This window comes from Sus scrofa, chromosome 5, assembly GCF_000003025.6.
Source record: "Sus scrofa isolate TJ Tabasco breed Duroc chromosome 5, Sscrofa11.1, whole genome shotgun sequence".
Classification (NCBI taxonomy): domain Eukaryota; kingdom Metazoa; phylum Chordata; class Mammalia; order Artiodactyla; family Suidae; genus Sus; species Sus scrofa.
The window spans coordinates 15735899-15750412 of NC_010447.5; the positions used below are offsets into that span (position 1 = coordinate 15735899).

Below are 14514 nucleotides of genomic sequence, written 5' to 3' on the forward strand. Positions count from 1 at the left end.
TACCTGATGTTTCTTGACAGCCTCCATCACAGGTGTAATTTTATATCTGTTTGATTATTTGATTCACATGGACTTCTGAGATCACCACTGTGCCCCCAGAGTTTGGCACCACACCAAGCACCAAGGCCATAGCTTGAGATATATATATATAGTCTTTTTGTCTTTTTAGGGCCACACCCACAGCATATGGAGGTTCCCAGGCTAGGGGTCTGATGCGAGCTGTTGCCGCTGGCCTACACCAGAGCTACAGCAACGCCAGATCTGAGCCGAGTCTGTGACCTATACCACAGCTCAGGGCAATGCTGGATCCTTAACCCACTGAGAGAGGTCAGGGATCGAACCCACAACCTCATGGTTCCTAGCTGGATTCGTTTCTGCTGTGCCATGATGGGAACTCCCATAGCTTGATATTATATGATTGTAAGTGATTATCTACAGAGGAAGAAGCAGGTAGAGATGGGAGTGTGATTTCTCAATGTATGTCTTTTTGTATCATTTTGATCTCTGGACTATGTAAAAAAAAAAAAATCTAATGAAAAAACAAAAGAACATAAAACTTAAAAGAAAATGTTAGATGGAAAAACCACTTAAGCAGGTGATTTCTAAAGCCCCTCCCACCTGGGGTCATCTACTCCCTTCCCATATTAGGAAGTAGGGACCAGGCCCCTGGGACAAGGGAGGGGCGAGGAGGTCTAGACAGATGAGTGTGTGGGGGGTGTCTGGCCACGGAGCGCCAGTGTTTTCACGCCCTTTCTTCCCGGCCACCTATCCCTGGGGTAGGGGAGCCGCCCCCCCCCCACCCCAGGGTGCACTGAGAGCAACAAACTGCTCAGAAGCTGGTCAGGGCCACTTCTGGCTGGGTAAGGACTGGGTTCATTCCCACTCCTGTGACAGGGGAAGGTCTTAGCCAAGGGCAGACGCTGAGGTGGGAGCTTGGGCAAGGGGAGTGCTTGGGGCAGGTAGGGATAAGGGCAGGGGTAAAGGATTCCTGGAAGTGCCTGGGGCTGTTGCGGGCAGGTTCCGGGGGTGTCTCAACAGATCCTCACACAAAAGGGCCAATTACAGCCCCCACATCAAGCCAGCTAAGAGTGAAATGAATCAGCCCCTGGGAACTGCAGCTGGTGAGAACCCCATGGCCACACCCCTGGAGTTCTGGGCCCCTCACATTTCCCTCTAGGACAAACCTCACCATTCTCCTATCCAGAGGGTCCTCAGGGAGGGACAACTGTGAGCCCAGCATGAGAGTGAAGACTGCAGACCAGTGCCTCAAGGAGCACTCACCACTCAAACCCTGCAGGCAACAGTATGAACTGCAGAATGGGGCATCTCTCCTTTCAAAATACCTTTACACTTAAAATAAATAAATAAATAAATTAATTAATTAAACAGCTTAGTGAGTACTGGAGAACCCTTAGAGTTTAAGGACCAGCATAAGGTTCAGAGAGCTGTGCCTGACTGGGCTCTTCTCAGCAGCTGCTGGATTTTGAGAAATCAGGAATGACAGCAATGATAATTCACCCTAATAACAGCCTGGCCTCCTCAGCCCTCTTTCATCTGTGTAACTCCCAGAGCAGGGAAAACGGTAATTATCAAGCAGGTACCACACCCCAATCATGTTGTCTTATTAATCCATCAGCACAGGCTGGGAAACTGAGGCCCAGGGAGAAGGATTTCTTTCACACAGAGCTAAGGATACAGGTGCCGAAGCCGGCTGGCCAATGAGGAACCAGAGGTGCCAGCTCCGTATCTACTATGTTTTGAGAGGATGCTGAAGACAACGGCACTCCTTTCAGAGTCAGCCAGATCTGGGTTTGGGGGGGAAGGTGAGAAGACCCCACACAGGTGTCCCAAGCCCCCATCCCGAGGCTGCAGCAGGATGGGCACATTCTGGGGGTGTCTGGCTCTGACACTCATCATGGTATGAATCACTCCAGTGCTCCCCCCTTTTTTTGCAGGTAGCCCTGGCTGGGGGTCCCGGGTTCTAATCTTGAGCCAAAACATTATTCTCCCAAAGCACTGCAAAGAGGGCCAACAGCTGCTTTGAGCATCTCTGCCATCTCTGCGACAGGCACAGGTTCTCCAGGGTAAATGAGGGCCCAGCTCTCCAAAGGGTCCCACACTACAGGTGCCATCTGTGAAGAGGGAGCAGGGGGAACCCGGCAGCCGGACGGGTAGATCAGATCAAAATCATGTCAAGTGGGAGACTGCTTCTTGGGGCCCCAAGCCCATCGCTGCACCCCCTGCCTGTCTTTGACACTGATCTTAAAATGAGATCTTTCCTATGGCAAGGCCTGCCTAGTTGGTCACTGCTTTAGCAACCTGCAGAGGAAGCTCAGCTGGCCTGTGCCTCCTCCAGGAGGTTAGCGGAGGGTGGGCAAAGAGTCACAGAAGACCAAAGGTCTTTTCCTGCTGTGGCCACAGGGTAAAGCAGCAGAGATGGGAATGGACACAGAAGTGTGAAGATGGAGGCACTGCCAATTGCAGATCCATCTGCAGTACATGCCTGGTACTCTGAGAGATGCTGGGAACAGACACAGTCTCAGCTCTGGGGAAGCCTAAGGGCGAAGTCCGGTAGCAACCAATGACCTTGTCTTCCAACTCTCCAGGGAAGGGCCTGGGCAAAAATATTAAGGGTGCTGTTCTAAGGGATTTGAAGTTGTTTTTCTTCAGCCTCTTAAGAGATGCTGACCAGAGCCTCTGGGGGACTTTGAGATAACACTCTGACCCCAAGGTCTCAGCTCTCCGAAATCTCAGGTTCAAGAATGGTCCTCTCCGCTTTAAACCCAGCCAGGACCCCTTGAACACAAGAAATTAAGGCAGAATGGTACAATTTAAAACACCAGACCGGAGTCAGGAGGCGTTGCTCTGACACTCACCATGGTATGAATCACTTCCCCCTTTGGACTCCAGGGCACCCCCCCTTTTTTTGCAGTTTCCCCATTTTTAACACGAGGGTGTTGGACTAGACTGTCTCTAGGATTCCTTCCAGCCTGTGACTCTATGTTGTTTTGATGTGGTGGCAGATCCCAGATTGATTTACATAAATTTGCATGTTCAATCAGAAACCCCAAACTCCGGAGTATAGAAAATCCAATCAGTCCATTAGTGCAGCCAGACTGGGGCTGGAGGAGCCTGCCAGATTCGGCAAGGATCGTCAAAGGAGACATGGTAGTGAATTAGGGGAGGAGCCGGGGAAGCAAGGGCAGAGGCAGCATTTGCTCTGAGAGATGTGGTTCTGGTGACCTGGGGCTGATGGGGCCAGGGACCCCTCTTCAGCCATCAAGCAAGAGTCCTTTCTCCTCCTACTTCTAACGGGGCTTCTGGCTGGCCGGCCTCAGAGCCACACCCCAAGAGGAAGCAGCAGCCTCTGCCTAGCAACAGCCGCATCCTTCACTCTGACAGGGACTCCACCATTAGCCATGTTCTGGGAAACTGACCTCCCTGGGAGCATCCATTCTCTGTTCCAGGGGGCCCTGCAGCGAGGAAGGTTTCCTTGGGTTCTCACCCGAATACCTCCTGCTGCAGTTCAACTCCCATGGGCAGCAGGGCCCAGGGAAGAGGACTCCCCAGTCCCAGGGGAGCCAGCAGAGGGACAAGCAATGCAGGAGAATGTGCCCCACATCCAACCAACACCACGGCCTCTCTAATCACCACCTCTCCTCTGACATCCCTCTTAGCACCTGGGAGACCAAGGATGAAAACAAACCGGGAAAACGTGAAGGCCTGTGGCTCTTGGGCTACAGAGCAAGTCCCAACCTGGAAAGCCTGACTCCTGAGAAAGCTCTACCCCCAGGAGAGAAGGAGTCTGGGAAAGGTGGGGTTGGGGCAGCCTCTCCCTGCTGCTGCCTGACTGGCACGGCAAGGCCTGGGAGGCTGGCTGGGCTGGGTGAGGGCAGTGGGGAAGATTCCTTAAGCCCCCTGCCTGGGAGCTGGGTGTTGAGTATGGAGCTGAGGTGAGTAGGGCCGGGGGTGGGATGGGCAGTAGCGGTGGGGCTCTCCTTGTCTTCTCCCCATCAGAAGGGACTTGAGCATGCTGTACTCCTTGGCTCAGATCCTAAAACAAGTCCCAACAGCTGAGATGCAAACTGTCTCCTGGGAATCTGCTTACCCCGCTGGCCCCTGGCTGCCTCCTCCTCTCTCAACCCCTCCCCAAAGGCCCAGCTCAAAGACTGGCCTGCCAGGGTGGCCCACCAGAGGCCTCGATGGGTGGGCCAAATCCCAGCCAGCAGGAATTCATACTCCAAGGCACCAGGGGTGAAGAGGACAGTAGCTATTCTTAAGCAGGATAAGGGAGTCTGCTCCCCTCTACCAAAGGTTCTAATCCTAAGCAACCTATCTCTCCAAACTTAGCCACCCTGCTGGAGAAGCTTACTCCCCTCCAACTTCACTCATCAGTGGAAGCACACAATACCAAAAAGTGGAAGAGAATGACAGGGCTTTCTAGTCCAACTGCTGAATTTTACAGATGGGGGAAATGAGCACCAGAGAAGCAAACGATCTTGGCTAAAGTCACACAGCAACCTATGAAGCACGGGGACCAGAGCTTCTGACTCTCAGTCCACAGTGATAGCAGCTTGGTCCTCATACACGCTGGTGTTTGCCTGCTTCTATGGTAGAAGGGCCTTCTTCCCCGTAGCCCAAGCCATTTGCCTCTCCGGGTTCTCACTCTCTTCTAAAGGCCTGAGCTGGACGGAGCTACTGGAGGGCTCATACCACCTCATGCACAGAACATGGACTGAAAACAGAGCTGAACTAAGTGGGCATCTCTCCAGAAAGGAAAACAGGTGTTCCTCTGAGGTAAGAAACCCACCAACCCCAGGCTGTTCTTAGAAAGACAGAGACCCAGCGTGAGAAGTGAATTTTGTGTCTTCCCTCTCTCTTCCTCCCTCCCTTCCTTTTTTTGTCTTTTTAGGGCCACACCTGTGACATATGGAAGTTCCCAGGCTAGGGGTCAATTTGGAGCTGCAGCTTCCAGCCGACGCCACAGCCATGGCAACACAAATAGGAAGGGAGCCGCATCTGCGACCCACACCACAGCTCACACCCTCGCCAGATCATTAACCCCACTGAGTGAGGCCAGGGATCGAACCAGACTCCTTGTGGATACTAGTCAGGTTTGTTACTGCTGAGCCACAATTGGAAGTCCTGTGTCTCCTTTCTTGAAAGGCAGGGGTCCTGGAGTCAGCGGGAATGTCTTGCAAGAGAGGGTGTGCAACAAGGCAACTGGACCAGGTTCACTTTCCCTAAAGTACTGCTCACAGGATGGTTAGATGTTGACCCCTTGCTACTGTCCTCCAGGACTACACCTGTCCCAGGCATCTGCTTCCACCACCTCTGGCACACAATTCTGCTTAGCAGGACGACCCTTGTGGGAGGAAGAGCAGTGGTGGGGAGGGAATAGAAGAATTGCCTTTATGGCCATAGAGCCGACAGCCTAAGACCCCTAGCTTCTCAGGAAGGTGGGCATTTAAGAAGCAGCAGCTGGACAAGCTGGTGGATAGCGCTGAGACACCTGCAAGACCAGGCCTGTGGGACGTGTAAGGGTCCTCCTTGTCCTTGGGGCAGTGCCAGGACTGGAGGGACTGCTCGGCCTTGGACCCAGGATAAGGAAAGGGGAGCTGGGTTCGGACAGCCGCTTTCCTAGTCGGTCTAGGCCAGGGGAGTGTCGGGCACAGATAAATTCTCTGCATTCTTCTGGCACCGCAGCCAGGACCCAGAGAGCCTTTCCTGCAGGCGCTGCCCTGGCCCCACTCCCTGCCCAGCCCTTCTCCTTTCCTCAGCCTCTCTTTAGTGTTCAGTCCGCTGGGCTCCCGTTCTCCTTCCCGCAGCCCCTCAAAGCCACCGAACAGTCGTTCAGAGAGACCCCGATCTCTCCGTCTCATCCCACCTCCCCCACGCCCTACAGCCCCAGGCCACGGGGACTGCAAGGAGTGAGAAGGGAAGCCCGGGCTCGTCTCCGCGCCTGCGCTTTGGGGAGAGCCTCCCCTCCGCAACAACCCGGCACCGCTAAGCTGCACCCGGACAGTGGGATGCAGGTGGGGTGGGGTGCGCAGCCGGGGCAAGGTCAGGGCTTTCAAAGGGGGAGGGAGACCGGCCCCCGGAACATCCCCCTCTCCGGAAAGTTTCCCTTCCGGGGCCACGGAGTGTGCGCGAGGATGGCGCAGGGGGCGGGAGGGGGTGGGGTGGGGGTGGACAGAGTCGCGGCCGGACCCCCCAGGGTAGTGAGGCCGGAGGGAGAGGTGCGGAGCGAGGTCCCGCAGGAAGCGGCGCCGCCCTCTCCGACCCAAGGCTGCCACAAGAGCCCTTACCCCCTCCACACCTCCCACCCAGCCCAGGGCTTACAGACCCCCCCCCCCACTCGCCGCCCTTTAAATCCCAAGTAGGCCGAGAACTCACCAAAATCAGGTGTTGAGCTGGGCCAGGACAGGCCGGATCCAACGGGTCCATGACCGCGCCTCGGGGGCGGGGGGCAGAGAAAAGGGGGGGTGCTGGGGCCGCCTCTTGATGTCAAGGCTTTAAAGGGGCCAGTGAACCCCGCCCCTCGCCCAGACCCCGCCTCCCTCCTCTCGCGCAGCCAATCCACGTTCACCCTGAATGCGCGCCCCTCCTAGCCCCCTCCAGATGTTCCCAGGACGAGAGCTAAGTCCGCCCGTCCGGAGGGCGCCGCTTCCGCCCTGCAGGGAAGGACCGCCCCTCCCCCTTATAGTGAAACAGTCTTTTCAGACCTGGCGGGGTCTGGCTTTGTAAACCTACCCAGCGCCCGGGTAGGAGAAGCCGGGCTGGGTCGAGCAGGGGTGGAATGGGTGGGGGGACATCTATAGCAGAGAAAACTAAGTAGGTGCACGCGGAGCCATGGGCATGCGCGTCTGCTTCTGTAGGGCTGGGCGTGCACGTGTATGTGGTTGTGAGCGTTGGTGTTTGTAATTTGCCTTACTGCGTACGTGTTGGGTGCAAATCTATGGGGAAGGGCTTGAGTGCCTGCTTGGCCTTAAATGCTCCCGCCTCCCATTTCTTCCCCCTGCATCCGGTCCTTCCAGCAGTTGGGAAACCTGGGCGCTGGGAACGGGCTCTGTTCCTCTCAGAGCAGTGCTCACTGGTTTAGGAGGAGGGAAGGCTGTGCAGAAAAAAGATGCAGGCTTGTTCTCAGCCACTTGCTGTCTCAGTGGGGATGAGTTCCTCCCCTGCTAAACTAACTGCGTGCTTAAGAGAGGGAAAGCAAACAGCCCACCTAGGCCCCTGCAGGGGCTCAGACCTCCTTTTGATATCATTCTCTTTGGTTCTTAGTTAAACAACTCTTTGCCCTTGTCTGGATACCATACAATCTTCACAGTCTGGCCCGTTAGTGCAGGTTCAGAACGGGGTTCTGCAGAGAAATACAATGGGATTCCTAGCTATAGTCTCTGCCCATTTTATTAAAATTGCTTCTCTTGAAGGTATACGGGATGTATTAAAGCGTCATATTATCTGATAAATGAACATAAAAGCCGAGGGAGCATAAGGTGCTCAAATTGACTAGGATCAGTCAAGAGATCCCCTCTGAAGGAGGCGCCTTAATTTAAAATGGGATTTGAAGGGCAGAGAGAACTTGAGTAAGATCCAGGCAAGACAAAGACACAAGGAGATTCACGTAGAAAAGGGCAAATCATCTGGATGGGTCAGTGGGAATCACCTGTGAGTGGGAGCACATTGGTAAAGTGGGAAGGGGGAGAAGTTAATGGAGGAAGTTTTGTATGGGGGGGGGGCACAGAATAAGGATATGGAATTGTCAGGACAGGTGATTTAACAAAAAAAGTCATTTTGGATTCTTGAGCCTAGAGTTACCTTGGTGAAAAGAGTACCTATGGATAGTGATTACTGAACCCTAAGAGATGTCATGAAGGTTACTCCCACCAGCTCTCTCAACTTTACTTTAAAACAATTTTAGGGCGCTCCCGTCATAGCTCGGTGGTTAATGAACCCGACTAGTATCCGTGAGGTTGTGGGTTCAATTCCTGGCCTTGCTCAGTGGGTTAAGGATCCCCGGTTTCCATGAGCTGTGGTGTAGGTTGCAGACATGGTTTGGATCCTGCGTTGCTGTGGCTGTGGTGTAGGCCAGCAGCTATAGCTCTAATTCGACCCCTAGCCTGGGAACCTCCATATGCTGAGGGTGCAGCCCTAAAAAGCCAAAAATAAATAAATAAATAAATAAAAATAAAAAAAAACAGATTTATCCTTAACATACAATAAAATGCACAGATCCTAGGTTTTTGTTTGGTTAATTTCAACAGTGATATACACCCACGTAACCCCCCAAACAAGATACTGAACCATTACCTCAGAGAATTCCTTCCTGCCCCTGTATTGTCAACTACCTTGTACCTACCAATACCCACCCCTTGCAACTTCCTGGAGTCTATCACCATGGTTTTGTCCATTCTTGAATTTCACATAAGTGGAACCATACGGTATATATTCTTTTGTGTCTGTATTCTTTAGCTTAGTAAGTTTAAAAAATTTGTATTTTATGGCTGCACCCATGGCATATGGAATATCCCTGAGGCTAGAGATTGGATCTGATCATTGCAGCTGTGGATATGTTGTTGGATCCTTTAAACTACTGTACCAGGAGGGGGATAGAACTGCACCTGTACAGCAACTCGAACTGCTGCAATCACATTCTTAACCCACGGTGGGAACTCCATAGTTTAGTAACGCTTTTGAGATTCGTGTGTAGTCTGTTCTTTTATATTGCTGAGTGATAGTCTATTGCATGAATGTATCATAATTTGTCTACCCATTCTCCTGCTGATGGATATTTGGGTGTTTCTAGTTTAGGGCTATTGTGAATGAAGCCTTTCTAAATATTCTCGTGCAAATCTTGTGAATGTGTTTCCATTTTGAGAAAGCTCACCTTATTTCTTGATGATAGATAGTGGTAACTTTGGAATCTGACGGCACTGATTAATTCTTATTCATTCAATCATCTAATATTTATTGAATAGGAATCAGTATCCTTGTCCTGGGTTTAAAGCAAAAATTAAGGAGTTCCCTTCATGGCGCAGCAGAAACAAATCTGACTAGGAACCATGAGGTTGTGGGTTCGATCTCTGGCCTTGCTCAGTGGGTTAAGGATCTGGCATTGCCGTGAGCTGTGGTGTGGGTTGTAGATGTGGCTCATATCCCGAGTTGCTGTGGCTCTGGCATAGGCTGGAGGCTACAGCTCTGATTAGACCCCTAGCTTGGGAACATCCATATGCTGCGTGAGCGGCCCTAGAAAAGGCAAAACAAAAAGCAAAAATTAAGACATAATAGTTTCCTCAAAGGTCTTAAAAGTCCAGTAAAATCCATGAATCTGTTGCATTCCAAAGCAATGGGGTGGAAAAACCTTACAAGTCTGCCAAGCATTTCTAACTATTTTTGGATGTTTCCAAATAACTAAATTTTTGAAAGTAAACAAACCATCTAGATTTTTTACTTTTCATTAAGATCAGAGGCTAATGTTTGGTCCATTTGCCTTTGTTTAGTAAACACAACCAGAACATCTGCACTTGTCCGAACAAGTACCTGCCCTCCTTAACTTAAAAGAACTTGCACGCTTGAAAGTTTAGACATTCAGATTTTGGCAGATTCTCTATGCCTCACAGATCTTCATCTTTACTGAGAGGAGGTGAAAGAAATATAGCTACCATTGTTCCATGATTCCTTTTTGTCTTTCATGAGGCTTAACATACTTTAATTCCACAATGGTATTATTCACTTACTTAAAATTATACTGAAGTCCCAAAGTTGGTTTTCCATCCTTGTTATATACTACTGATCATAAATTGTTCTTCATTTGACTTATTGTGTGACAAAACAAGGAGTTCCCATTGCGGCACAGCAGAAGCAAATCTGACTAGGAACCATGAGGTTGCAGGTTTGATCCCTGGCCTCGCTCAATGGGTTAAGGATCTGGTGTTGCCATGAGCTGTGGGGTAGGTTGTAGACGAGGCTTGGATCCTGTGTTGCTGTGGCTGTGATGTAAGCTGGCAGCTGTAGCTCTGATTTGACCCCTAGCCTGGGAACCTCCATATGCCACAGATATGGCCCCCAAAAGCAAAAGCAAAACAAAACCAAAAACCAAGCTAGGCCTCTTAAATCTCTGGTTTTGGCAAGCTACTGGTAACACACTAGTTTGGTGGCCTGGTCTAACTGTGCATATAGTGTTGATGAGTGACTGGTAGATGGTATCTAGGAGAACGATGTCCTCATTGCGCACATCAGTACTTTAAATGGGGTCCTCTGCTTCAATACTCTGTGGTCATTCATTCAGCACTGGAGCACCTTCATTCCTCAGTTTGGCACTGTAGTCATTTGGCTATTGTGTTACATTGGCTGATGAACTGACCCCAGTTTAGAATTCCTGACATCAGGAGATGGTCAGGTTGGTAACTGGCCTCTCAAAACATTTAAATAATCTGACGATTCTCCAGACTGGATTGACTCTAAGTGCTTTCTTGACGTCTTTCCGGCTCAGTAAGAGGAAGAAAGGAACTGGGGAGAGGCTAATGTTTGGCCCATTTGCTGAACGGGAATAGATCTTTGTTAGTGCTGCCTAATCTGCAAGGACAACATATTCATTGGGCTCTGGCAGCACTTTCAATAAGTGCTTTGAAACTTTCTACCTAGTACAGAAATGATGGATCTCCTCGGGTCCTTGAACCCCTTCTCCTCATTTTCATCATTCAAAAATTCTGACTGAGTCTTTACTGTATGCCAGACACTGTGTATATAGTATTAGATGACTGATAAGGAATTCATGTGGGGTATGATAAGCAATGAGATTGAAAGGCAGTGGGATGGTCATACTTTATCCTAAAAGCAATGAAGAGCCTTTAAATGGCTTTAAGCAGGGAGGTGTTGTAATTGGAATTGCATTTTTATTTTTTTATTTTTGCTTTTGAGGGCCGCACCTGTGGCATATGGAAGTTCCCAGGCTAGGGGTCTAATCAGAGCTGTAGCTGCCGGCCTACGCCACAGCCACAGCAACGCAGGATCCAAGCAGCATCTGTGACCTACAACATAGCTCACGGCAACACCAGATCCTCAACCCTCAAGGCCAGGGATCAAACCTTTCATCCTCATGGATATAAAGTCAGGCTTGTTACCTCTGAGCCACAACGGGAACTCCTGGAATTGCATTTTTTAAAGATCACTGTGGTTGCAGTGTAGAGAAAAGATTAGAGAGAGCAAGATTGAAGTCAAGCAGACCAGACAGAAAGTTTTTGTAGTAACTGAGGGGAAAAATGATGTATTCTGGACTAGAAAAATGATAGTGGTAATGGTGAGGAGATGACTTCAAGAAATAAACAGTATTAGAGTCAGCAGGTCTTGGGATTGCAGTGGAGAGAAGCAGAGAGCTAAGTCAAGACCTTTGGACTGGGTAACCTGCAGATGGTAGGACCACTCACTGAAACATCAAACACCCGAGGAGCAGTTCGGGAGATGATATGCTCACTTCCAAATATGTTGACATTGAAATGCCTGGGAGGCGTCCAAGTGGAAATGTCTATCCAAGAGGTCAGAGCTCTGCAAACGTTGTGCCTCAGGAAGAGGTTACAGGTGTGCTGTATGTTGATCTTCTCAAAACTCAGAGCAGCACAAGTTCCCTCCAACAGGCAGCAGTCTCAGTAAGACGGACTGCCATGAAAACACCATCATATTCTATGTGTGCCATGATGTGGAAAAGGCTGGGAAGTACTGATGTATAATGCTGTTGGGTAAATAACTCTGAAGCTCAGGAGACATATCTAGACTAGAGACAAGACCTTTTTGAGTCATCAGAAAGAATATAAAGATGTAGGTGGTAACTGAAGCCAGGGGGTAAAGGAGATCATGCAAGGCAAGCAGATGGACTGGAACAGAACCCTAAGGAACAGAATCCCATTAGAGAGGGGTCTCCAGAGAAGGAGGAAGACAACTGGCTGACTGCTGTCACCAGAGCCCAGTTGGTTTCCAAAAAGAGACTAATAAGTTTATGATATTGCTGCTGCCAAGCTGGATCAAGACTGAGACAAATCTGCTGACTTTAGCCACATGTGGTTGGTGACTTTGGCAGAACCATATTTTGAGGGGTCGAAAAGGTTGTACAAAGTAAGGCATGAAGACAAGAAGCATTTAAAGCTTTCTCAAGAATTTTGGCTATGCTGTGAGAAAGAAGTTAGACAGGTAGGTGGGTGTGGCAATGGGGGATGAGAGTTATTTTAGAAAAATTATTTTTAGAAAGACATGGCTTCTTAATTTAATTTTCAAAATTATTTAAAAAAATATTGTGTGCAGATGGTTTAAAACAATCAAACAATACAGAAGCAATTATTTGCTGTATTTCCCATCCCCAACCATGAGCCGTTTTAATTTCTGGGCTGATTCTTCAATATGATTGAATATGCTTATATGCTAATTCTTTGATTTTTCATTATCCTCTATTTATATATTCTTTTTAAAAGGCACAAAAATGGGATCTTACCATTCATACTGTTCTGCACCTTATTTCTTGTAGGTAAAATATCTTGGAGACCTTTTGATATTAGCATATACAGATCTACCTTGTTCTTCTAAACAACTGCAGAGTAGTCTACTTATGGCTGCACCACATTGTTTCCTGCTGATGGGCATTTGTGTTGTTTCCAGCTTTCAACCAACTGTAATGGATAACAGGGTACACAAATCCTTGCATACTTATCTGCAGGGTAAATATATCCACAGCAGAAATTCCTAGCAATGGAATTCCTGAGTATGTGCAGTAATTATTTTGGGTAAATATTGACAAATAACCTTTCAGAATGGTTATGCTAATTTACATTTCCACTAACAAGGTATAAAAAACAAAATAAAACAAAATAGGGGAGTTCCCATTGTGGCGCAGCGTAAATGTGTCCGACAGTATCCACGAGGATGCGCGTTCAATCCCTGGCCTCACTCAGTGGGTTAAGGATCTGGCATTGTCGTGAGCTGGGGTGTAGGTCGCAGACGAGGCTCAGACCTTGTGTTGCTGTAGCTCCGATTAGACCCCTAGCCTGGGAAACTCCACATGCTGCGGATGCAGCCCTAAATAGCAAAAAAAAAAAAAACAACAAAAAAACCCCCCAAAAAACCAAACCAAAACAAAAAAATTGTGAATATTACTCTAAGTGATGAAATGTTCTTTCATTGTTTTTATTTGCATGTAATTAATAAGGAGTAAGATTAAACAATTTTCAGGTGTTTATCTGCCATTATCACTTTCTGTGAATGTCTTTCTCATAGATGTGTAAGAGTTGGTTGTATTTTAATGAAATTTGCCCTTAGGAGTTTGTCCTGTGACTTTAGTGGAATTTTTTTTCCTTTGCCTTAGGTAGTCAAATTTATTGATCTTTATCTTTATGGCTTTTGGACTTTTTGCCAGGGGTCAAGTCTGAGCTGTAGCCACCCGCCTACACCACAGCCACAGCCATGCAGTATCCGAGCTGTGTTTGCAACCTACACCACAGCTCACGGCAACGCCAGATCCTTAACCCACTGAGCGAGGCCAGAGATTGAATCTGCGTCCTCATGGATACTAGTCGGGTTTGTCACCACTGAGCCTCCGCACGAACTCCCCTACTTTAAATCATCTCTAGATTATATATAATACCAAAATAATGTAAATGCTATGTAAAGAGTTGTAAATACAATGTAAATGTTATGCTGGAGGTGCACAGCAATTTCAAGTTTTGCTTTTTGGAACTTTCTGGAATTTCTTCCCCACAAATATTTTCAGTTCATGGTTCATTAAATCTGTAGATGTGGAACCTGTGAATATGGAGGGTTGACTTTCAGGGAAGCTCAAAAAAAAAATCTTCCTTGCCCATTGTAGCCCACAAAGATTTTCCCTTTTCTGAAGCTCACATGATCACATGCTACCATGTATCAGCCTCTTCCGTTTTCCTCAACTTTGACATATTTGCTCAAAGAATCAAATCTAACCTTTGGAAGTATAGGGTTGTTTAACTGACTTTTCCTTACCTCCCCAGCAGCTAAAAAGCATGCTGGGGATATGAAAAGAATTTGATAAATTACTTTTTGATTTTCCATAAATATGTAGCATTAGCCACATGTGGCTAATAAGCATCTGAAATGTGGCTGGTCTAGTGCGGCACCTGCCTCTGTCTACAGCCATACCGCTCTGAACACACCCGATCTCATCGGAAATGTGGCTGTAACATACGCACCAGATTTTGAAGACAGTATTAAAAAATTAATGTATCTCACTAATAATTTTTATATTACAGCATGTTAAAATGATTTTTGGGTCTATTAGATTTTATATATATACACACACACATATATATACTAAATTATATGTGTATAAATACACACATACATATTTACACACACATAAAGAGAGAGTTAAAGTATATCCAGGACTATTCTCCATTCTTGTCCTGAAGTCTCTCAGCATGTTTGGTGTTGGTTCCCAAATTAGACTGGTTTGAGGATAAATAAAGACGATCCTTTCTGGGAGCCAAAGATAGTCTC

At 48.2% G+C, this 14514-nt stretch overlaps 1 protein-coding gene across 3 annotated transcripts in view; it reads right to left on the bottom strand.

The window, feature by feature from the left end:
- The window catches only part of NCKAP5L (NCK associated protein 5 like), a 50160-nt gene that overhangs the window by 24657 nt on the left and 10989 nt on the right, over window positions 1-14514 (bottom strand). The window contains exon 1 of one of the 3 annotated variants that reach the window (XM_003126127.5): window positions 6397-7995. The exons of 1 other annotated variant lie outside the window; for it this stretch is intronic. In XM_003126127.5, the coding sequence (XP_003126175.3) occupies window positions 6397-6447 (51 nt within the window). In that variant the 5' untranslated portion in view covers window positions 6448-7995. Of the gene's footprint in view, window positions 1-6396; window positions 7996-14514 lie in introns of those variants that run through there. One more of the 3 variants, XM_005663846.3, reaches the window with a different exon arrangement.